This window comes from Anarhichas minor, unplaced genomic scaffold (assembly GCF_050575085.1).
Source record: "Anarhichas minor isolate MPS153535 unplaced genomic scaffold, ASM5057508v1 ptg000018l, whole genome shotgun sequence".
In the NCBI taxonomy this organism is placed as follows: Eukaryota; Metazoa; Chordata; class Actinopteri; order Perciformes; family Anarhichadidae; genus Anarhichas; species Anarhichas minor.
Genome location: NW_027466464.1, coordinates 12,364,330 through 12,389,235, shown reverse-complemented (window position 1 = coordinate 12,389,235; position 24,906 = coordinate 12,364,330). Strand labels below are relative to the sequence as shown.

General features: G+C 41.0%; 2 protein-coding genes across 2 annotated transcripts in view; both read left to right on the top strand.

Annotated features, from left to right (window-relative positions):
• Nucleotides 1-351: 351 nt before the first annotated feature.
• LOC142952758 (sodium/hydrogen exchanger 2-like) lies at nt 352-5,588 on the top strand. The gene is made up of 13 exons (XM_076094676.1): nt 352-640; nt 1,159-1,484; nt 1,730-1,867; nt 2,214-2,464; nt 3,001-3,218; nt 3,296-3,495; nt 3,705-3,794; nt 3,881-3,951; nt 4,087-4,254; nt 4,545-4,650; nt 4,804-4,920; nt 5,003-5,096; nt 5,167-5,588. The coding sequence occupies exons 1-13, from the start codon at nt 352-354 to the stop codon at nt 5,586-5,588; spliced, it is 2,490 nt and encodes an 829-aa protein (XP_075950791.1).
• A 2,636-nt stretch (nt 5,589-8,224) lies between these two features.
• The window catches only part of LOC142952624 (inactive dipeptidyl peptidase 10-like), a 28,879-nt gene continuing 12,197 nt past the window's right edge, over nt 8,225-24,906 (top strand). Inside the window, exons 1-4 of the mRNA XM_076094459.1 lie at nt 8,225-8,284; nt 18,988-19,102; nt 19,196-19,291; nt 23,955-24,049. Of these exons, the coding sequence (XP_075950574.1) occupies nt 8,225-8,284; nt 18,988-19,102; nt 19,196-19,291; nt 23,955-24,049 (366 nt within the window). The remainder of the gene's footprint in view (nt 8,285-18,987; nt 19,103-19,195; nt 19,292-23,954; nt 24,050-24,906) is intronic.

The window sequence follows — 24,906 nt, the reverse complement described above, 5'->3', positions numbered from 1 at the left end:
ACCCACAAGGAAGGGCACATTCAGTGAACTGACAAGCAGGTTCTGCAACAGTTGAAACCAGAATAGAGTTTCACCTCAAACAGTATCACGTTAAGATTACTTCGAAAAGGAGGACTTTCATTTCATCTAAATAACACTTCAACATGTCTCCTTTTTCAATTGAGACTTTGCTATTTAACTGCTCTGGGCATGGACTGCAGTAAAGGAGTTGTTAGGATTTCTATGCCTAGTTTTACAACTAGTTTTTCAAGGCAACAGCCTACTGAAGCTGCACGATAGACTTATTTTTAATGTCCTGGGACGTCTATAAGACTCACTGGAAATACTTAAGATCTGTGTTGACCAGTGGAAATGGGGGCCTCTGTTTTGTTTGAAGCCAGGGCTGAGAGAGGAGCGTTCTACATGCTTCTACTCCTCGTGCTCTGCTGCTTTGGAGGAAGATGTGAGCTCCAGGAATCAAAACCCTCAGCGCAGACAGACTTCCCGGGTGTCGAACCTTTCCCCAACGACTTCGATGAGCCCCAGGCCTTCCCCGATGAGGAGAGGGCCAACCTCCCCGTGTTCACCATGGACTACCCTCGGATCCAGCTCCCCTTTGAGTTCACACTGTGGGTACTGCTGGCCTCTTTTGCCAAAATTGGTAAGTGTGGATGAACCACTTTGGTTTGTATTACTTTCTGGTAGAAAGAAACCATTCAAATACTACTTAAGTACAATTTTGAGGTACTTATGCAATATTTATTTACATGTTCTGCTACTACTCCAATTCATTTTGAGGGCAAATACTGATTGATGACTGATAACTTACTCTGTAGATTCTGATCAATAATACAAAATACAATCAACAAATGAATTATGATGTAACATTATTGATGAAGATAAAACTTTATTGATCCCCGGGGACCTTTACCAGCTTTTAAATTAAATGACGATACATAAATTGGCCATTCTTCATGATCATATACTTTCACTTTTGGTACTTTAAGTATATTTGGATCCTAATACATTTGTACTTTGAATACAGTATTTCTACACTGAGGTGTCTGAGTACTTCCTCCCCCACTCTGCAACCTTGAATAACAGCAGATGTTGCTTTGCATCACAGCAGCCTTAAAAGTCCAGAACATGAGTCCAATCTTCTCATTGTCTTCTCTGCAGGTTTCCACATTTACCATAAAATCACCATCTGGATCCCAGAGTCCTGCCTCCTGATTTCCATCGGCCTCATCGTGGGCGCCATCATGCACTCAGTGAAAGAGGAGCCCCCCGCCGTCCTCAACTCCAACGTCTTCTTCCTCTACATGCTCCCGCTCATCGTACTCGACAACGGCTACTTCATGCCCACGAGGCCGTTCTTCGAAAACGCCGGCACGGTGCTGTGGTACGCCGTGGTGGGGACCCTGTGGAACAGCGTTGGCATCGGGATTTCCCTCTTTGCCATCTGCCAGTTCGAGGTGTTTGGAGTTCAAGATATCAACCTGCAGGTCAGTTAAATCCACAGGAAAGGTCAAAGGTGACGTGCAACTTTGTCTGTATTTAATGCAGTGTGTGCGATATTTATATACTGTATGTCGTTTAGCTTTTATTTGAACTCATCTGCTCATTAAGGCCATGTCATGTGATCAAAAGCTTCCTTTATGTCTCAGAAAATGATGGTGCATGCACTGTAAATGTGAAGTGATGGATTAAGTCTTCTTCTCTTTTTGTTTTTCACTCTTCTTCACTGCAGGAGAACTTGTTGTTTGCCTCCATCATCTCGACCGTGGACCCCGTGGCTGCTCTGAATGTGTTTGACGACATCGGAGTCAATGAGCAGACGTACATAATCATATTTGGAGAGGGACTCTTCAACGACGCTGTCACTGTGGTGAGTACAGGATGAAAATAGATTGCTTTGCTTTGTATCAATATTGCCGGGCTGTGTGTACAGATTTGGGAGCCAAGTTGCCTTTAACATCTTCTGGCACTGGTTGTCTTCAGTTGCATCATGTCTCCAAAAGAGAAGCGTGGATTAAAAGTCAGTGTTTCCAGTCCATTGACAAAACTTATGTTAACATATAAAAGCATGAAACCAGTTTCAACATTAGTTTAAGTGGTTCAGATGGTTGAACCTGTTTGACAACAACTGTGTGTGAACAGCAGTTTACCTGCAGTAGCTCTGATCTAAACCTGGTATGTTCTACTCATTTCTTTATCTGTGTGTGTCCCTCCAGGTCCTTTACAACATGTTCACCTTTCTGGCCGGGTTGCCCGTCGTTGAGTCCACTGACGTGTTTCTGGGAACGGCTCGGTTCTTCGTGGTGGCGGCCGGAGGCATCCTCTTTGGCCTCCTGTTTGGATTCGTGGCCGCGTTCACCACGCGTTTCACCCACAATGTCCGTCAGATCGAGCCCCTCTTCGTCTTCATGTACAGCTACCTGGCGTACCTGGTGGCCGAGTGTTTTGCCATCTCCAGCGTGATGGCGTAAGTGTCGGCCCAACACACACGTCTACACAAGAAGTGGTGTAGACATATTCAGACCAGATGACTTTTATTGAAAGTTTCAGCCAAGAGCTGATCAGATTCTCTTCAAGCCAAGAAAATGGTTGATAATGTGGCCAACACTCTGCTAGGACATGAATCTTTGCCCTCCTGTTTGTCTGATGGCTGCTGTTTATGCAACTTGAACAAACCGGCTCCTCCACTTCTCCAAACCCTCCGTTTGTGATGCAAATTACTTTTGATTGCAAATTAAAGTGACGTGTGGCGTCATGTGACAAATATGTGACTCACTTTCGTGATGGTTTAAAAGGTGCTCGCTCAACTTGGCTTATTTAGTGCAAGAAGTAGGGCAGTTTCCATTAATTTGTCAACAAATATAACTCCTCCAGTGGGCACTAATACATGAAGGCCAGTGTATAAATAGATATCAGTTACATAAAGTCATCATAGAAGTCATTAATGCTGAGAAATACATTAATGATATTTAATATGTCATATATTTCCCTCCCTCCCCGCAGCCTTATAACATGCGCCATCACCATGAAGTACTATGTGGAGGAGAACGTTTCCCAGAGATCCTGCACCACAATCCGCCATGTTGTCAAGATGCTGGCCACCATCTCTGAAACCCTCATCTTCTTCTTCCTGGGCGTCGTTACCATAACCACCGAGCACGAGTGGAACTGGGCCTACATCCTGTTTACGCTGCTGTTCGCCTTCATCTGGAGAGGGATTGGTGGGAGTCTTGATTTTAATGTTAAAGAGTTGTCTGTCCCTTAAGTGGTCCCGTTCTTTAATCCAAACGTCTTGCAGGCATCCTGGTCCTGACCCAGATCATCAATCCGTTCCGTACCATCCCGCTCAACTTCAAGGACCAGTTCGGCCTCGCCTACGGGGGCCTGCGAGGGGCAATCTGCTTCGCCCTGGTCTTCACCTTACCCGATAACATCAACAGGAAGAACCTGTTTGTCACGGCTTCAGTCGCCGTTATTATATTTACCGTTTTCATACAGGTGAGACCTTCGGCTGCTTTATCATATTATTCTAGCAGCTTAGTATGGAAGATTTTAAATGCCTAAGAGATAAAGTGAAGCACAATATATGTTATTAAATACATTTCCCCTGTATGTGTGCATTTGATAATGTTAAAGGGACATTTATTCAGCTTTGGCCTTTGATAACTTGGACAGTTGAGTTCATTTTTAATAATCGGTCTTTTCAGGGCATCAGCATCCGTCCGATAATAGAATATATGAACATCAGGAAAACCAACAAAGACCAGAACACCATCAACATGGAGGTTCACACCAGGGCAAGTATCTTCCTTCTTCTTTCTTCTTTTTAGTTTTGTCAAATAGTTCATGTTTGAATGACACTCATTGTTGACGTTTTGTGCAGATGATGGAGCACGTCCTCAGTGGTATTGAGGACTTGTGCGGACAATGGAGCCACTATTACTGGAAAGACAAGTAGGACCTGTCTCTCAATGTTTTTTTAATTGACACAATGTATTGAATTGTGACATTTCCTGCAGATTTAGACTAACTTCCTCATTCATTTAGATCAGTTGACGATAAGTCTCTATTTGTTTGTCTTTCTGTCAGGTTCAAGAAGTTCAACGATCGTGTTTTGAGGCGCATCCTGATCCGGGACAACAGGGCCGAGTCCAGCATCTTGGCTCTGTACAAGAAGTTGGAGCTGCAGAGCGCCATCGGGTTACTGGACACACCTCTGGGAGACCTCAGCGCGGCGCCGTCTATCGTTTCTCTGGAGTATGTTCATCAACATCTCCTTATTATTAAACAATACTTCATGTCTATCTGTAAGACCAACCTCACAACCTGGCAACCCAAAAGTTGTACTTATTATTGCATTATAAAAGTGATGTAGTCACTCTGAAACTGTATCTGCCCCCTAACTGCACGAGTGCATCAGCTAAATGCATGAAACTACATCTAATGTGGCTCCAGCTGATGATGCTGTTTCTCTCATCTTTATGTCGATAGCAATAACAGAACATTCACATTTACATCTGTCCATTGCTCTCACCTCCTCCTGTCAGCGATGAGAGGAAGGAGGCGTCTCGAGCCAAGAAGAAGTTCCTGGCTGCTGACGTGAGGAAAATGCACAAAATCCTGACAAAGAACATGTACAAGATCCGACAGAAGGTAACAACCACCTGCAGAGAAACCTTTCTGAAGAGGGAATGTGGTCAATTATATGAACTCTGTGTGCTTTTTAATACCATTTAACACCATTTTACCATTACCATTCAGGCTCATTGATGTGTTTTTAATAACAACGTTATACATGATTTCCAGACGATGTCTTACACCAACAAATACAATCTGCCTGACGACAGCCGAACCAAGGAGATTCTGATCCGCCGCCACGCGAGCATCAGACGCAGCCTCCATGCTGAAAGTTTCCGTGAGCAGGTGGGTTCCTGTTTTAGAGAACATAAAGTATACGTTACTTTCACCCCCACCTGCCTGACCTTCACTCTTCCTCCACTTCCAGCCTTCACGAAACATCCCCAGGCCTCAGAAGTACTACTCTCTCCAACCTGGTGGGGATCTGGAGACGGCCTTCGCCCTCAGAAGACAAAGTCATGGTGAGGACTTGTTGAAATGACCTGGTTCAAAAGAAAACTAAGTCAAACAATGATAACATATTTGTGTTAGGTGGACGTGAAGACGGGGTCCATCCCTCAGCCCTGACGCCGCGCTCCTCGTCCCGCTCTCTCATCCCCATGAGGAGGTTGAACATCATCAAGGAGACTGGAAATGCAGGGGAGCAGCCAGCCGCTTCCTCCCAACCACACTCACCACCTCCTGTGGATGCTTTGGACATGAGGGGTCCTGGAAGTCTGGAGGGTTCAAGCTTCAGAGGCAGGAAGGCGCCAGTTCCTGCACCCAAGAGGCATCTTTCGGATCGGATAGACGGAGAGGAAGACCTCGCTGACTCTGAACGTGCCGGAGAACCAGTGCGACCACCGCAGCTACCTCCGCCACGTGGCTGGGAACCCGAGAACCAGGAGCCCAGAGAAAATGAGACACTACTTAGGGACTCGTCACAGGGGCCTCGAGGCTTAGGGAGATCATGACGGACTTTTCCAAAGAGGAAAACCTGCAATGGAGCATGAACTCATCTTAATAGTTGAGAGAAAAACTAAAAACACAAAGGTCAAATTATTATTGTAAATATTTTGAAAAATAAATCTGTCTACGTTGCATTTTATTCATTAGTAACAAAGCATCATCTTTTCTGTTGTTTGCCTCCTAAATCAACTAATAAATTATGATATTTTATTTATGCTTAAGCTGCAGTAAATAGTGCAGTGATATAATATAATATATATTATTATGAAATGGACCATTCTGCATGTGAGTACTCTTACTTTTAGTACTCTAAGTATATGTTGATGCTAATACTCATGTACTTTCCCTGAGTGAGGCTGTAGGACTTTTTTTAATCATAAGATCTGTTCCTGCTCATCATCTTATCATTGTGTTGTATTTGCTTAACCTTCAGTGTTACATCAAACAACAGAGATCTCCTTCAGGATATGGATCCACTTAGAACCTGATGCATACGGACGTGGAGACATAGAGCACTCTCTCCCCTCGTTTGCTTTAATGCCTTCTTCTTTTATTGGTCCATCCGACTCTCTGACGGTCGTCCACACCCAGCATCGTCTTTCAAAGGTTACATCTTTAGATCTTTATGTCTGCCAGGCACAGAGAGCTAAATATGTACAGTGAATTATTCTGCATACAGTGCTGTGTGACGATCCTGTTTATAAATATTAGTCTAGAAAATTCTAACTTTGAGTTAAAAAATGTCTTGATAAAGACACTTTTACAGTGTACTCGTGATTGCAGGAAAAACATTATATATGTCTTGGCATTTATTGTGCAAAGTGTGTACATTAGCTAACAAGGATTCATTTAAGTGTAAACTCTCCCCAGTGGCCTGTAGCCTCATTACTCTCACTCACACTCTGCTTCCTGCACAGTCGCTCTAATCACAGACGCTCCACTGTGATTAGTTGCATTTCATTATTTACTGAAAATCACCGCGGTATGAAATGAACTATCTTTTATACTTAACTCATGATAAATGCACAAATCTGAAATATCCTGATTAGTGGAACTTATGTAGATAAATATGTCAGACGAACACACAACTTATAATAAACAAATTGAATAATCACTTTTTAAAGCAGAAACACAACTGTACGTGAGAGCAAACACAACATTTTGGGGCAAGTTTGTTCATTTCCTGTCACAGTGTTCGTGAAGCACGTCAGCTGACAGGAAGTAAACATGGAACCGACCTGTTGCCTAGCAACACCATCCTTTAAAACAGAGCTTAGAGACAGTATGAGAACAATAACGTTTTGTATTTTTAAATCTGGTAAAAAACCCAAAAATATTAAAAGAGCAATCAATCAGCTCGATACAAATCAATAAATAAAATGTTGGAGATCCGATAGAAAGAGTCTCTAATGTTAAAAGTGCTGAATAAAAGCAATCACACTGCACAATAAATATGATTAGTGGCATGGAAAACATAGCCAGCTCATCAAATATAAATCATGGCCATGCATTTTTAATGGGGACAACATTTTACTGTAACAGATAACTATGATTCTGGGAAGAGGGCTGAAGACTTAACATGCATGAAGCATAGTCACAACACATTTATTCTTGCTAAATCAATGATGGCATTCAAAATTGAGTCCACATGTTAAGTCATTTGAACGTTGTTAAATTTCCATTTTCTGCTGCTTTATACGTCTCCACTGCATTTATTTAACTTGCAGATTTAGATTAATAATGCAAAATACAGTCAACAGATAAATCGTGATGTATTATTAGAGGTTAAGATAAGACTTTATTGATCCCTGGGGGTAAATTCACAAGCTAGCAGTACACAAAGTAATTAAAACGAGCTCCAATCTTACCAGCTGCAACATTAAAGTGATATATACATTCATGCATCAATTATAATCCGACAATATAATATATATCATTCTGAAATGGACTGTTATGCGTAATTAGCACTTTTAATTTTGGTACTTTACGTATATTTTGATGCCACTACTTCTGTACTCTCACATAAGAAACATTTTGAATAAATCTTTAATCTTTATCTTAAAGTGAATTCTGCACTTGGTGCTTTTTTAAAGAATCAAACAGCAGCAGGTTCCTCCAGTTTGAGCTCAACATCAGTGTGAACATCCTGTCAAAACATCTTTCATCCGAACACTAAACCTTCTTCTGTGAGACGCTTTTCAACCAGAACGTCAGCTTCAGATGTAAAAAGGCTCAAACCGAACGCCTGCAAATGTCTTTGCCTCGAGCGCATTTGCATGCTGATGAAGCAGCGTCTTGGTATGTGGGAGGCACTGGCAAACATCTTGGTGTATGAACAGTCTGTCAGCTGCATATGAAGCAGCACACTATCGCTTTAGTGGGGAAGAAGAAGAAGAAGAAGAAGAAGAGAGGGAAGAGGAGTGAGCATTTATTGCCAGAGAGAGAGACAAAGGAAGAAAAACAAGATGATTTAAATGCATCTCCTCGAAGCTTCAATAACAACGAGGAAGAGCAGCGCTGCAGCCTTCAGCATCATCAGCATCACTTTCTGCTTTGGTCAGTCGGAGGAAAACTTTACGCAGCTTTAGGGATTTTATTTGATCAGATTAAAGGAGGATTTCAGTGAAACTGAGACACAAAGATGAACCAAACTGCGTCCGTCTCTCATCAGATTGAGTGTCAGCCAATCAAGGATTCCAAGGTAGGATGGATTTGTTCATGTTGCGCTTCCTTTATCACACTTTTTGTAATCACGGCGCCACAAACAGATTCATATGTAACAGTTGCCAACATTTTGACTTTATTCTTTGTGTTATCGACCAAGCTTTAAGTCAGTTGTTCCATCCATGATTATACATCATATTTCAAATTATAATATTACCTTCTTCAAAAGCTGTATATGTTTTAGATGAAAGTTATGTCACGTTTGTATGCCTTTATCATAGAAGGCTTTATTATACATGCAGACGCCTTCACAGAACAGCTGACAGATTTGATCAAAATGTATCTAAAACTCGTACTTCTTAAATCTTACTTCTCCTTCTGCAGACTGAAGCAGTTGTTGATCACTTGAGGCCTCGACAGGCGACGGGAGTGAGGAGTCGATGACACTATTAAAACAGTCAATAAAATGTGTTTTTCAAAAGTTTGAATCACTGAAACCATGAGAAGTCAGAAGTAAGCTCCAGGTTTGTACCTGGCAGAGATAATCTCACAGTAATATATTTATCTTTTATTTGTTTTTCCACTGGAAAACTGACCGATGACATAACAATTAAGAACAACATGGATGTTTTCTAATACAAAACATTGATTTGTGTCTTTATTCGCCAAAGATAAAGTCACTCTGTCAAACTGGATCATCCACACATCAACCAGATCAAAGTGCGGTCGTGTGTTGGTGAGCTCTGGCTTTGTGGACGATATTAACAGTAAAACGCAGAGACGCAGTGACAGCTGCGAGCAGAATGAAGGCTCAGCCGTTCAAGAGCTTCGTTATTGCTCACAGTTCCTGCAAAGCTGCGAGACAGAGAGACGACGAGCCAAAGTGTGATCCTGTACAATCCTGTGCTTCAGCATGGAAATAATCTGGCAGGAAGGAGGTTAATTTATGCAAAGAAAAAACACTACACTTTGGGGCACTTGTCGATTTCATTCATTGCCTTTTGAAGAACTGAAAAAGCATTAAAAATCAGCAATACATGCTGTAAAATGAACAGGGGTGCTTTGATGCTCTTCATGTGCATTATTTAGCCTGAGTGGTTTTAATTGTGTCATAAATCACAGCTCAGTAAACCACCGTCTGGTTTCAGCTGCTTCATAAATAAGCTGCTGCCTCTTGAGATACATTAGCTGTATTGGAGAATTTACCCACCACAAGGCTGCTGTTGTCTGATGGAGACATCTTCATATTGTATTTTCAGTATTTTCATGGCTCAATCTGCTAACATGACCCCTTTCAGACCATTTCAAGTATTCAGGATCAGCCTATGGTCTAAGACCTTTGAATCACCACCACATCTCCAATTTGTTCAGCGATTTGAATCAAGCGACACAAAGTGGCAATACAGTCTGATTAGGGCTGGATTTCCCCACATTTGGTATTCTTGCAGGGTGTAAAACACATTTTTTAACATTACATATCCACTCCAGACATGCTTCAAGACACGTAATACTGGGAAACATCACTGATGAGGAATAAAGTAAAAGAAAGTGAAAGAAAAGCATTTAAAAGCAATATAAAAGTGTCCGTTTGGGTTGTGTTGGGCTGTCCGCCCACACAGGGACCTGCTGGGGTTAAAGAGCGAGCCGAGCTTTTTCCCCTCCTGTCAACGCTGCAGTGACCCTCCATGAAACAGCCACCAAACAGCATTCACAGCACGTCAATCATCTCCATCTCAACACAAATCAAAAGGTGCTCTGGAGGCGTGAAATCTAAACATAGTCGTCGCCAAAGCAGAAACAGCAAACATAAACTGATTGACATTCAAATAGAGTCAGTAGCACAACATTGACAAAGGAAAATCTGGTATACATTGGGGAAAAACGACATGTTTCCGTCAATGTCACCACAGCCACTATAGTTTGTAATACCACAAATATATATATATATATATATATATATATATACTGCAATATCTTTTTTTGTCACTAGAGAGCAGTCTTACAAAAGACTACAGTCTGCACTACTGTCAAGGCTTATGGAAGGAGGAATGTGTGCTCTTCAAATCTGTTCATAACATCACATCTGTTCATAATGAAGTGGAGTGAACATACTCTATTTTTGTCAGAGAGAACCTCCTGAACGATCAGTTATCAATCTTTTTATAATCCAAGTCCTGGGAAACGTTAGTCAGGTGGAAGGATGTAATGGAGTAGAGGTCCAACGTATTATAAAATAGAAACACGAGTACCTTAAACTCTAATTGAATACATTACTTGAGTAAATGTACTTACTACTGAAATAAAGCAACCATTCACATAAAAACCAAAACACACATATATTATTTTAGACCTACTGCATTAAATCCTTTATTCAGTATTTTAAATGCATCCGCTGGTTCTTATTTTTGACGTCTTTTTATTTCAAAGCAACAACTGAACTCTCGACCCTAAAACCTGTGAAATTGAACAGATTGCCTTCATAACAGCCTGTTCAGTCCCTGGTCGCAGTCAGAAATTCACTGAATATTATCATTAGCCTGTGTCATCACTGTCATCTGTTACTGCGGAGTAAAGGACTATTAGCAGGTTAGCCTTTGAGCAATCATCTCCATCATTTGCTAATTCAACCCCTTAGCACTCACTCAGTAACGCCTAAATTATATTATAATATTCCATAAATTGAATACTTCAATGAGTCGTGCCACTTTAAAAGATTTGTTGTGTAGAAATCCTAAATGCAGACTTGAGCTGGTTGCATTTGCACATCCTACACAGCTATGGTGTGAAAGCCAGGCAGTGTGTGAGAAGAAAAGTCTTGCTGCCAAGTTCCTGACTTGCACATGACAGTGTTGGAAGAAGTATTCAGATGCTTTACTTCAGTAAAAGTACTAGTACCACACTGTGAAAATACTCCACTACAAGTAAAAGTCCTGCATCAAGTATTACTTTATTAAAAACTTCAATTAATCAAAAGTAAAAGTACTCATTCTGCAGAAGAATGGTCCCTGTGAGTGTTGTACTGTTATATTTACGATGTTTTTGGATTAATATTACTGGTGCTTTAAGTGTGCAGCATTTAGGCATTTTATATGCATCAGCTGGTTCTTAGTTTTGATGTGTTTTTATTTCAAACCAACAAGAATCATCTCAGGTTAGACTGCTTTGAAATACAATTTCCCAAACCAAGGTCCCTGCTGTGAAGGCAGCACCAGAGGCTCTCACATAACGGCACAAGAAGAACACTTCTGTGTTTCTCTGCGTTCAGAAACAGCTGCGACACTCTGACATTTAACAAATGGTCAGGTCTTAGATAGTACTCAAGGTCAGGGTTGCTTTTGTTATCTACCGAAGGATGAACCTGGACTGAACCATAAAAACATGACCCTAAACACATGACATGCTTCAGACAATAAATCATTTTGCCAGTATAACAACAACATAAATGGTACGATAATTAGATTTACACTCAAAAATCACTTCAAATGACTGTTTCTGGGTTTTCCTTCACAGTCAGTATTCGTGAGTAAAGATGTGAAGGCAGAGAATGAACAAGCAGATGTTCAGTTAACGGTTGCCAGTCACAGTCGGTCCAGTATGGAGCAGAATAAAAAGCACTGAGACAGAGATAAGGGAGGGCTGAGCAGCTTCATAAAGCCTCTGACTAATAAAATCTTTCCTCTTAATCAGTAATGAACTCTGTGATCCATGGCTCGCCTCCAGGTGGTAATATGTGAGGTAAGAAAAGAGTGACTGTGATGAGCTCTTACTGTAAGAAAGTCATTTTTAATCCCCACCCTCAAACCTTAATTGGACCTGAAAGCTAACGGAGTTACCTTAAAGGAATTTTACATTTTGTTGTTGGTTGTTTTTACCTAACAAAGAGGTGATTATACAACTGGGCAAACATCCAATAAAATATTAGATTTATAGAAACTCTAATCCTTTTTTAAACCCACTTTAACCCCGATTGTCCTTTCAACACAGAAACCGGATGAATTCAGTTCAATGAGCTTCAAATTCCCCCTGACCCAGAATTAGATTACCAGAGTAACGACGCCAAGTGAAACTGGGTTGGCTGATTTTTTTTAACTTATATTAATGACACCATTTTTTTAAGTGGTAAAATCAGAACAGAGGGGTTTTGTGAGTGTGTGCATGTGTGTCAGACGTCTGTTTACTCTGAAGGGGAAAGTCAGACAGAAAAGAGCTGCTGGCAAGAGCAGGAGGGGAGGCTATCTTTCACTGGCTTGTTGTCGGTTTGCAGGAGGAATGCATTTCCTATTGTTTTTGGACAATATTGCCACTTTTGAGGCTGAGCGTCTCGCTGCGGCCTGAATGTGATGCTTCACATTTCGGTGCTTTGACTGGAGAGACGTCTACATAATGGACCCAGAGCTCAGGTACCCAGAGGTGAGGTGTCGGTACGCTTTTATTTATAGAAGCCACAGCAGTGTGCTTCTTAAGGTGTTGAGTGAGTGTTTTGACATGTGGGGCCTTCAGCAGTGGCGGAATATTTTAAACAAAAAACATCCTAAAGTCTCCTTTCATAGCCGGAGAATCAGCGGAGAAGAGTGACGCGTGTGTTTTATCGTAGAGTCCCAGGAGTGTCTGCTGCCTCCTGGGAGAGTCGAGGCTCAGAGAAACAGAAACGCATCCTCTGGGATTTAAAGTGTGTCAGCCTGGTGTGTGTGTTGAATGTGCTTCCATGAGATTGCATGGTGCACAGATTAGCCAATGGAGAAACAATGGTTTTATTACAAGGTTTACAGCTTTGGAATGAAGTCAGAATAATTGTGGTTTTCACTGCATGAATGCAGCATCTGAAGAAATCTTAAGAAGACAATCACATTCAACTAAGTAACAATCAGGCTGCGCAATGCAGTGAAGCACTTTCCTCAGTATTTCCAGACTTTAACCGGCTCTTATCAGGACTTCACCTCAGATCCTTCTGGGTCAATTAACCCACTTAGGAGCTTTCCTTCTCTTAAACACACCATTAAACCAAACGTCAGCGGTTGCAGACTCAGAGCCCTGCAGGTTTCCGTCCAGACAGCAGGTTAATTACATTCACCTGGCGTCCCAGGTGTAAGTCAGTCCCTGATTAGGCAGCAGAAGTGGTTTGGAGACCTGAGGAAGAGGACTCTCAACTGTTTTGGCGTGTGACGCATAAAAACAAAGTGCTGCCTGCTTGCTGCCTCTTGCACAGGCTGCACATTGTTGGCAAAAAATAAAAAATAAGGTTCAGTGAAACTGGTGTTAGAGGGTCTTGACACAGCCGAGGAAAGAAAACATCCTCGGGGTGTTGCGTTTGATTTTTTTCTACTAATATTTTACAAGAAAAAAGATGATAAAGAAAATTGTAAAAGTACCAAACAGATAAAATTGTGATTTAAGTGTTTAATATGTTCTAAACTTCTCCAATAAATCAAATCAATGGCAGTTAAATCATTTGGTTCTGCAGCCTCCATATTCATAGCTGTTACAAAGCAAATGCACACTCATGAATCAACATGAGTGTGTGTGCACAAGTTTAAACTCTGACAGAAAAAGGCATGAAGGCTGGTGCACAAAACTATATGTGCAGAGCAAACGTGCACAAATGCTAGAATTAGTAATGCACGTACAAATGCACACATAGGTTGTTGTCTGAGGATTTCCGCCTCGGGGACGTTAGTGAACTTCCCAAACACCAGCAGAGGTCGGAGAGAGAGAGAGATCATTTCCATGTGCTCTCTGATTCCCCTTGTTCAATATTTAATGAAGAAAAGAAGAGAGTCCATGCACGAGCATTGAGGATGCTATCCTCCCTCTCTTTTCTTACTACCTCCCTCCTCCACAGCGTCCATCATCCTCAACCTCTCTCCATTCATCCTTTAATACGCTCTTTACTTCTTCCCTCTCTGCATGCTTTCCTCAGCATTTTTGATCTGCTGCCACTTTTCACTCGAGCATAAACTCGCTATTTCAGTTTCCACCGAGCTACACACACTCACGTTACTGCACATCACTAGTAGCCCTCTTCAACCCTTCAAGCCTTCAGAATGTGTGCGTTAGGCTCTAGAAGGATGATATAATCCTATGAGCCTGCATTTACTCCTATTTTTCTGTCCCTTGTGGCACCATTTGGTCCTCAGAAGTACAGACATGTACAAGAAGATGCACACAAAGAGACTAATATCTGCAGGCTGGTTCGTCTGGTGTCGTCCATCTTTATTTATTTTCCCACCTCCTGGTATATTTTTGGATAGTAGGCACAGTATGTGTGTGTTGCTGGAGTTTGTGTCTTTTGGGCTTTCTGTGTGACACCTATCAGTTTGCATTCAGTCACTCAGCAGCAGGGAAGGCCAGCTGGTTACTGATCTGCTCGATTGTCTCGCTTCGCTTCCCCTCTGAGGAGATTTCACACGACGCCTCGGTTCATTCTCCCATGACACGCACAGCTATAATCCTGTTACTAGTCCCTGAAGTGATACTGTAGGAGTAGTAGAGTGACATCATCAGGGGTAAAAATACCACAAAGAGCAAGACCGAGTCCCTATGGGAATATTACACATGATTCACAGGAAAACTACAGATATAAATACCATGTGATGGGATGATTTAATCATTTTCATTAAATGAAGACATGTGCAACATCATGTGTCAGTGAAACAGATTCATTAAACCACAGATGTGAATTTTAGTTTAATTAATTACTGAGATAATTACTTTTTAAATGCTTTTAGCTCCTGTTGCAGCTTAATCAATTAGTCCGTCTCTGAATACGGTTGGTTACCTTTTGGAATTTGTCTTCATTACCAGTGGGGGAAATACATTTACTCAACTACAGTTTTGAGGTACTTTCGATTGTCTGCTACTTTATACTTCTACTACACAACAAATACATTGTTAAAAAATGGAAATATTGTACTTTTTACTCCACTATATTAATTGAATTCCTTTAGTTACTCGTTACTTTGCAGATTCAAAGAATAGTTTGATGCCAATACTTTTGTATCTTAAGATATTTAATGCAGGACTTGTTGTTTCTACACTGAGCTATCGCTATACTTTTACTTAACTACAGTAGTACTTCTACCACTGTTTCTTACTTATCTTATTTACCAATAAATGTTAACTGACAGATTAGATTGTTTTTAGCACCATCGACAGTTTCACTACAGAAACATATTCTAGGTTTACATACCGTTAAAATCAGATCATGCATTAGAAATAACTTTATTATTATTTAGGACACATCAGAACTAATTGTATTGGTTGAAACAGGTAGCTAAAACGAATAAACGGTATATATATACTGTTATTATATTTATATATTGTGTTTATTCATTACTATTCATTATAATTATATATATAATATTATGTATGGATAGATAGATAGATTTGTACAGCACAAAATATTATATATAAAAAAAAATTATATATTCTCGAAGATAGCCAGACTGTGACACCGGATGTTTGCATACATTAACAAAATAAAAGCATATGACAAAAAAATGATATCAAAATTGAATTTGAACTACTAAAGACTGAATCTAAAAGAGGTCTAGTACTATTCTTCTAATACAATAAATATGTATTATCCTTATAAAAACAATTGTGTGTCACCAGAAAGCGAAACCCTGTGATTATTTTGAAAGTCACACCCGGAAGTCATCCTTGTCGTGCTTCGGTCCAGCTTGCCGCTCGTGCCGCTAAATTGACGCGCCGACTGGTTCGGATGTTATTACCGGGAGAGCCGCTGGGTTGAGGCTGAAGCAGAAGCACCGTGGCTTCGGTACAATGACGGCGTCCAAAGATCCGACCAAGAAGAAACCCAAAGAGGCGCAGCAGGATGAGGTACTCACAGACAAACGCAGAGATGCACTCATTTTCATTCATCTGTGAGGAGCCAGACCTCTGTGTGGACAGTCATCCTATGAAGGACATCACGGGGGGAACTGTGGTCACTAGATGCGCTTCTACGGTGCTGCTGCGCGCTTAGAATGATTGCGATATTACGGCAGGATTATTGAAATATCCCACAAAAATGCAATAAAGTACAGTAAGGCCATTAAGGATTTTTCTCTCATTTGCTGTGCGTCATCGTGTTGCATGTAAACATTGATTGATTTAAGGTAGATTTATTAATGCAATTAATGCACAGACAATATGAGGCTTACAGGAAAGTGTTTGCAGCACATAAAACAGATAATACTGTTATGGAATAAGATTTGTATATAGTTTGACTATTAAACAGTTTATTATATTGATGGGGAGAGCCAAAAACATGTCGATTTGTATTATTGTTTTGTTTCTAGGTTGAGGAAGTCTTGCAAAAATATTTGCAAGGAAATACTATTTTCAGAGGAACGAGAGTCTTTAACAAGTGTTGAGTTCTTTCAAATGGGCGTATAAAGCAACAAAGCAGTTGTGTTACATAAAAGAGATTAAGAGGAGATATTGAAGAAGCACAAGCCAAATAAAAGACACAAATAAATAAAACAGTATTGAAATAATCTCAAATGTAATAAAGCAGGGGAATTAGTTACAGTTCAGTGCAAGATACCAGAATCAGTTAAGACATTACAGTACGTAAACACTTTGTATTTGACTTTTATTTTGGTAAAACAACTTGCAGACAAACGGACAGTGTCCAGTTTCAATGTCTGTATTCAAGTTCAGCAGCTTTTTGAATCCATTGTTTGTTATGTTTTTTTTGGAGTTTATTTGATCCCATTTCTCAAAGTCTGAGCTATTGTTTAATAAAACTGGTTAAATAGTGATTGTGAGTATACTTTTGCAACGAGGGTTTGCTCAGTAGAAGCAGGTTTGGAGATGTTGACATCTAAATTCAAAAGCATGTCCAAGTCATTTTTAGTCCTAGATATGCGTGTATTTAGGTTTGTTCGGGTAAAAATCTGTTTCATCCATTTCTGTCCATTGTGTCTTTATCCCTTTAACTCAATACACACACACACACACACACACACACACACACACACACACACACACACACACACACACACACACACACACACACAATCAACAGTGGGTAGAGCTTTCTTTGCACACCACTGGGCCATCGACTGCTCTCTGATTATTAGTTCAACATCTGTGTGTGTGTGTGTGTGTGTGTGTGTGTGTGTGTGTGTGTGTGTGTGTGTGTGTGTGTGTGTGTGTGTGTGTGTGTGAATCAGTTTCTCTTGCTTCATTAATTAAACAGTTTCCTCCTCACCCAACAGAACATTTGATACAGATTGTTCTGGACACATTTGTGCCTTTTATCTTGATTATTAGTCATTCAGTGTCACTGAATTCAGTACTAGTAGTAGTATAGTAGTATTAGTAGGAATAGTATAGTGTACTCTACTGTATATATGATGCTCTTCAATAGCCAAAAGGATTCGGGCGGTTTCAAAAGACTTATTCATATTACAGTTACTGCAGTTTTTGTGCCGATTAAACAAAGGGGATAACAGTGAGCTTTAATTTAAGAGCCAGGCTAGTAGTTTCCCCCTGTTTCCAGTCTTTGTGCTAAGCTAAGCTAACCTAACCAGCTGCTGGATGGCTTCATATTTAGTCTGCAGACTTTGGGCCTCATTCACCAACCGTTCTTCAGACGAACCCACTTACAGTACGCAGTTTGAACCATTATCTGACATCTTATTTGGCACACTTGCACTCAAATGACTGCTGTCAGGTTTGTGCAAAATATTTAGTTATATTACGTTTTGTACAATTGCATAATATAGGATTTTAATTACAGTGACATTTTTATCCAGCTATTTTCTAATGGCCAAGATTTTATGAAAAGCAGATAAATAACAGACTTCTTCTGTTTTATTTATCTGGAAGTTGGTTCCTATCAGATATCAAGATGTTTCTGTCTCATCTCAAACAACTTCAAAGCAACACGTGTTTCTTGCTCACTTGTTCACTTGTCGCTGGAAGTTTTACGGAGGAAACAGGCAGCGCATCTGGAAAAGAGTCAACATTAAATTTGACACGTTTGATGTGAGGAAGAGGCTTCACACTGCCTTCTTTGATGTACCACTGTCTTTTCTCAAGCTCTGGAGAATGGTGAATTAAACACCATATGACAGCTACCTATTACAGTTGCCTGCAGTGTCGCTGCTGGAAAGCTCGTCCACGCCCGGCTTCTCGCCAAATCCGGGGTTGAACTAAAAACCCTCCTTGCGTCATTTTTCTCTTTTTAAAGTCTACAGGTAACTTTCCTCATTCTAGCCTGAAGCGAGGGAAAAGATGAGTGCAGAGAACTGATGTAACCCAGTAGCTTCTCGACAGCGATGGTCAGAGATGTCATCATGTAAAAAGTTACAGATTAAGACATCCAAGTGTCTTTGGTTCAGATAAGAGCATAATACAGAATACAGTTATGCATTTATAACAAAATTACACATGCAAACGTCTCCTTGGATTTATCTTTTTGAGGTAATTATTGGCAATGCTAACATGTTGATGTTTAGCAGATATATGTCCTGATCAACATCTCTGTTTAGCTTGTTGCTGACATTTGCTAATTAGTACATCTGGTGGAAAGCCTGAAAAGTAGAAGAGTGGAAGATGAATGCCCTTTGTTTTAAGATGACAGCATTCACATATGAGTACAATGTATGGGTTTCCACATACGACTGCCCATGTGTGTATTTTCTAACTTGCAGTTGTAGGCTACATGATACACGGTCCAATCAGCGGCATGCACCAATGCTAACTTTGTTTTTTCGTGTGTGTCTGCAGGAGTTTGTGGACGTCAGCCCCCCACAGAGGAACTGGAAGGGCATCGCCATCTCTCTGCTGGTGATCGTGGTGGTCTGCTCGCTCATCACCATGTCGGTTGTCGTCCTCACACCTGGTACGTCATCCGGTGTATGAGTTGGTTCTTCAGGAATAAAGCTGTTAAGAATAGACTGGATTTGACTTTGGGTCTACTGTGTTTTTATCCCAGCGGAGCTCCCCAGCAGCGGCCAGTCCAGGCTGACTGTGGCGGATCTGTACAAACCAGAGTTCAGCGTCCACGACCCCGAGGCCAAGTGGATCAGTGGTGAGTACTGCAAAGATATAGCAAGAAAACAATAGGAGTAACCAAATCCACGGATTGTGTTTTAGCTGCAGTGCATTCTGGGTGATTTTGGGCTGAGTAAATTAAGCAGCAGTGCAGATTTTGAAGGGCTTTAATTTTGAAATGCTACATCAGAATGTCCTGGTTCTGTCTGAGTGACACCTTGAGGTGTTCTGCTATTAACCTGAGGTGAAATGATTTTGTGACTAAGCACCATTTCCTCTAAAATCTAATCTGAAATTAGACAAATTGTCTCATGAATGTGAATGTTTTCATTATTCTCTCAAAAGGGGCATAGCGTAGCTTTAAATGATGAAACTGATTATGATGTACAAGTGAAGATAATGAAGGCTTCAACGAGCCAGATAAATCCAGCGGTGTCACATCGTGCAGAAACTCCTCTGCTGCGTTGTGGTGCATGTCTGCACAGAGTCAGAGACATGGAGGTGACGGAGCTCAGGATGAGAATCAAGAGGTGTAGGCAGCGTGATATTGTGAGGAAAGAGTGATGGTGATGTGACAGAGGAGGACAAAACAGTGTGACATTGAGAAGAAAGTAAAGAGGTCACGTCTGAGAGACACGGTTTGGTATTTTTATCTTCTCAAAATGAAATATCTGTGCACTTTTGTCAGGTGTTGGAGGGAACAGCTGGTTATGTCAATTTAAGACAGTGTCAGGTTGGACGGCTGGTTTGAAGTCAGTGAGGTTTGAACACTTTTTACTCTCATTTCTCACTGAGAACAGACTTTATGATAACAGGTTAACACAGAGCTCGACAGCGCTGACTTTAGACTAACATATGAGTTTAATAAAAAGCCAAATATTGTCCAGATAAATTCATCAAACCCCTGGAAGGCCATGGTTCTCCTACCAGGTCGGGAAAAAAAAGTGAAGTTTCGAGCCCTGTGGGAAGAGCATGAGCAGAAAATGAAAATCTCTCCTCTGAGGTTTGTTGTATACTGTAAATTACAACCATTTATTCACCAAGACCACAGTCTATAAAAGGATCTCGTATAGAAGGTAAAACACTCGCTTTGTCCTCGTCCAAGAAAAGCTAATCATAAGTAGAGCTGGAACACTCTTAAGAATCCATTATGCATCAAAGGTCACATGCAGGTTTTTAGAAATACTGAGGGATTGAGTTTGCAATTCATAATAAGTATTAATTTATTAATGCAATGTTTCAGTTGTACTTCCTGTAAGATCTAAAAATTTAGATATATATTGAATTAATACAATGTATTAGATGTTTGTTATATTGTCCCATACACAAAATAAAATATTAACTGGGCAATTAAGAGCTTCTTTTAGCCCTGAGGATGTTGAATTTAGTTTATTTTTCAAATCTCTCTCTGTTATTTATCACAGCACTTGTTCGCGTAAACACATAAACTCCCGCTGACCTGTATTTCAAATACAGATGGCTTCACAGCAGACGGTAGCGTCAACAGCATGCAGTGACTCAGGGTTGTACATCCTCCCACCTTGGGATAAACCATATTATATATACAATAAAAATAATAATAATAATAGCAACACAGTGCTTACTGGTGTGCAACGGGCACCAGCTTTAAACTTGATCCCGTGCTTATTGCTAGGCCGAGATTAAATGTAATACGAACCCATTAGAATAACAACAGCAGGCCAGCGAAGATACATTCATAAGAGAGAGTTGAACGAGAATGAGCTGGATAATCTGATCCTTTCTGGTAAATTATTCCAGAGTCTTCAGCTCCTGCAGATGCAAACCAGCAAGCGTGAAAAAGTACTCAATAAAATATTTTAATCATGTCTACATTTTACTGGAAGCCAGAGGAGTTAGAATACTGCATTCAAATAGTGAACCTTACCTGGACCTGGAGTTGATTCACCGTTACATCTCTTCTCTTGCTTGTTTGTACATTTTACATTCAGGCATTTAACACACTTTGTTGAGGTAAGGGGAAGATTGTCAAAAGTAACTTGAAGCATGAGACAGGAAGTGTTTATTGTATTAATATTGAACCGTTTCTCTGACTTTAACTAAAGTGCTATGAGAATAATGTTGAAATGTCAGACTTTCAGGACTTTATTCTGTCACCGTGCGAGGAAGCGTCATTCCTCCTCGGTGTTCTCGCTCATATGAGCGTCCGACTGTGGAGAATCTCAAATGTCATTTAACTGGCGGACTGACAGCGGCGACAGATTGTGTTTGCGTTCGAGCTCGGAGAAGAAGAAGAAAAAAAAAGACAGAAAGAGAAGGAAAATAGCAGCTGTAGCTGGAGGAGCTGAACATGACACCCACGTTGTAGCTTTAATGGGTAATTCAGGGGAGAAGATGACTGAATTCTGGAGACGTGCAGGGAGGGACGCAGGGACGGAGGGACAGTGGTGGAGGGGGACAGTGAGAGATGGTCTTCCTGCTCTGGATATGAAACAGAGATCCTGCTGTGTCCTTCGCTTCCACCGGGAGATAATACTAATGACTAGTCCTGTGGCCTGTGGCTTCTCATTATGTGTTCTGGTTGGGACGGCCCCTAGCTCTCTCTCTCACACACACACACACACACACACACACACACACACACACACGTATGTATACTGTAAGTGTGCTTGTGAGGACCTTATTTCCATCCCTAAAAGCGGGGACACACATTTGATCCCGACAGGATTTCAGATCACGAGTCATCACCCAACTCTACAGTTTCTCACAGTTTTATGAGGCTTTGTTCGTCTTTGACCTATTTGTTTGGGTTCTATGTTTTGTGTGCAAATCAGATGCTTTTGAGACAATCGGATCAGATCGATGGATCAGTAATGAAATGAACGATAGACTATATGTTGTTAGCTAGCTGAAGGCTTACATCACTTGGGAGGAAAAGAAGTAACTTGTTTTGTAGCACAATAATGCATTTTTCAACCCAACAGGGTCAGCTGTCCCATCGTTACCTGTTTTATTGAGATTGATGATGAAGTTGGGAAATTACCGGCTGACATGCTGCGTGGTGTAAATCTCACGCAGGGCGGGAGATGAGAGCCGAGAGGCCCGAGTAGACAAAACGTGGTCTGGGCCACGACACCTCCAAAGAGGTGTCGTGGATGTAATTCAAACATGTCTGTGATGGAAATCTCCCCTGACAACCTCCAACTCATTTCCTCTTCTCTCCTCTAACATCCGACTCAGGCTTCAATAGCTGCCCGGCCCTCAAGACACACTTACAGAAGCTTGAGTTCCAAAACACTTAGAAAAGCGAAACAATATAAGAAATAATTTAGGTGTAAGATTGAAGCTGAAACACTCTGCATGCTTCGATGTAGGGCAGTGCAGAAGCATGAAGCAGCACCAGCATTTGTTCTTATTCATGATCTTCAGCTTTATTGATGCTTCACTGACTTTTGAACCACTCAAACATATTTCAGTGATGGTTTCATTGCTTATTTCTCTTTCATCGTTCCTATATGCAGCGTATTCACAGGGTCACGGTTGTGGTGAATTATTCATGGAGTCATTCTGTATTCCTAATGTACCGTTAACGTGAGCAGAGCTTCTTTATATCAGATGAAGAAAACATTCAGGTACTTACATAAGAGAGAAATATAGTGTGTGTGTGTACAATCACGGATGAGCGCTTCACGCTGCTTGGCTTGTCGTCCGTGATTGCTAATGAGGTTTGCACAAACAATAGGTTACATCTTCAGCGGTGACCCATACGAGTAAAACAACATGAATAATGCATTCAGTGTGACGATGCGTAAGATACGTGGAGACGAGAAGCAAAGGAACTAGAGCAGTGTTCACAACTCTTTCTAAAACCATGTTTTCGTTTCTCTGCCAGTGTTGAGAGTGATGCTACTGGATGTTTATTTAAAGAAAATTGAACAAATATTTTTCGAAAGTCAACAAAAATGGCTGTTTGTGCTTTATAATAAAATTGTTTCATGCATCTTTTTTCACATGCATATTTACTTCTTTTTCGATGTACGTTTAAGGCTGAAAGCTGCGTGTTTCTGCTGCAGCAGTGAGTGATTTCCTCTTCTGCAATCAGCCACAGATTCACTCCAAATGAGTTTCAGGAGTTCACCAGGGGTGGGGGGGGGCCGCACAGCTGCTTCTGGTTCAGTTTGATGAGGAGCTCAGGAACGGGAAACAGTTTGGATTCAAGATATTTAAAGTAACACATTACATATTTACAGAAAGAGCTTGGAAGTAAAGGAGATGCACCATATATTGTGTGTGTGTGTGTGTGTGTGTGCTTACATTTGTGTGTTGCTTTGAATTCCAAAAACGGTGGAGTTCAGAGCGATGGCCGATGAAACGACAGACTCCCCTGTGTAATGGAAATCACAGAGGAGAGTTCTTCTGTAGAAGCCGCAGCTGCTTCCTGTTTAGACAAAAAAGAATAATACCCAAACAATGTGTCTGGCCTCACCTGCTGATTGATCTCATTTTAAATGCACACGTCTACGTCCGTAAAGACGACTTGGAGATTTAAATCTATGCATTCATGTCACTCAAGTCTTAACGAGCACAATTAGTTCCACCTGTCGCAGTTCGGCTGAAATCTCACGCTGCATCATATTTAGGTACTAAACGCTTTATTTACACATGCAGTAACTTGTGTTTCTCTGTTTATCTTCTACATGTTTCTGTGTTTGCTCTCTCAGATTCAGAGGTGGTGTACAGGAACCGAGACGGTCACGTCATCAAGTTCAACTTCGCCTCCAACGAGACGGAAGTCATTCTGACCAACAGCACGTTTGTACGTTGCTGTACTCCTTTTTTAAGCTATTCTGTTATTTCAGTTTTTCAGAACATTATTATTTTTACTCTTTTTAAAATAAGTCATATTTAAGGGCACATAAAAACACACTTTTATGGAAAACTACAGAGCCCCAATGCCTCTAAAGATTCTTTATTAGTTATTTATGTGAGACTATAGGCCTCCGAACTTTAAAAACAGAGATCCTGTTCTTGTCTTGGCGTGATTGGATCCTCGCAGTAAAGAGAGGCAACGTGTCAGAGCTGCCGGCAGACTCGCAGTGTGATAACATCCTGCTGAGAGCTCTGGCTTTAAGGCCGCTAAATGTGCTCGCCTCAATTTACCTCAATCACCAGCAAGAGAGCGGCTCAGTTTGAAATATTATTCCTGTTTTTTATGCAATCAAATCACTGAACAGTCAGTGAAATGATCACATTTTATTTTAGATCACCTTGATGTGAACCAATATGTCAGTGTTTGTAATCTGATTATGTTTTCAGTTCTTTGAATTTGAGTGTAATCCACAGGACTGTGTGTTAAAAACAAATCCCCTCACCTTCTCTGTAAAGCATCTTCTTTCATAAACATAAGGGGTTTGGCTGTTTTCCTTTTGCAGGAATTTAGCAGAACTATTTTGGTTGCATAAGGGGGTTTGATGAGGATCTTTGCTCCTCCGGTGAGCTTGTCAAACTTTGCAACAGCATCAAAAGGCAGAGGTGGCCTCGTAGTGAGGAAGTCACTGATTTGACCCCCAAAAAACATTTCAAACTCCACCAGCTGCAGCACTCGAACTGAGCACAAACCGCCTGGCACAGCTTCCCTCAGTGAGATCCAGGACTAGAACTCAGCTGGATCAA

Bases quoted from the DNA above. Each gene is read 5' to 3' on its own strand.
- LOC142952758 (XM_076094676.1), top strand. From the start codon at position 352: ATGGGGGCCTCTGTTTTGTTTGAAGCCAGGGCTGAGAGAGGAGCGTTC. The intron at 3,952-4,086 runs GTAGGACCTGTC...TCTTTCTGTCAG, and splicing joins CACTATTACTGGAAAGACAA to GTTCAAGAAGTTCAACGATC. The intron at 4,921-5,002 runs GTGGGTTCCTGT...CTCCACTTCCAG, and splicing joins CTGAAAGTTTCCGTGAGCAG to CCTTCACGAAACATCCCCAG.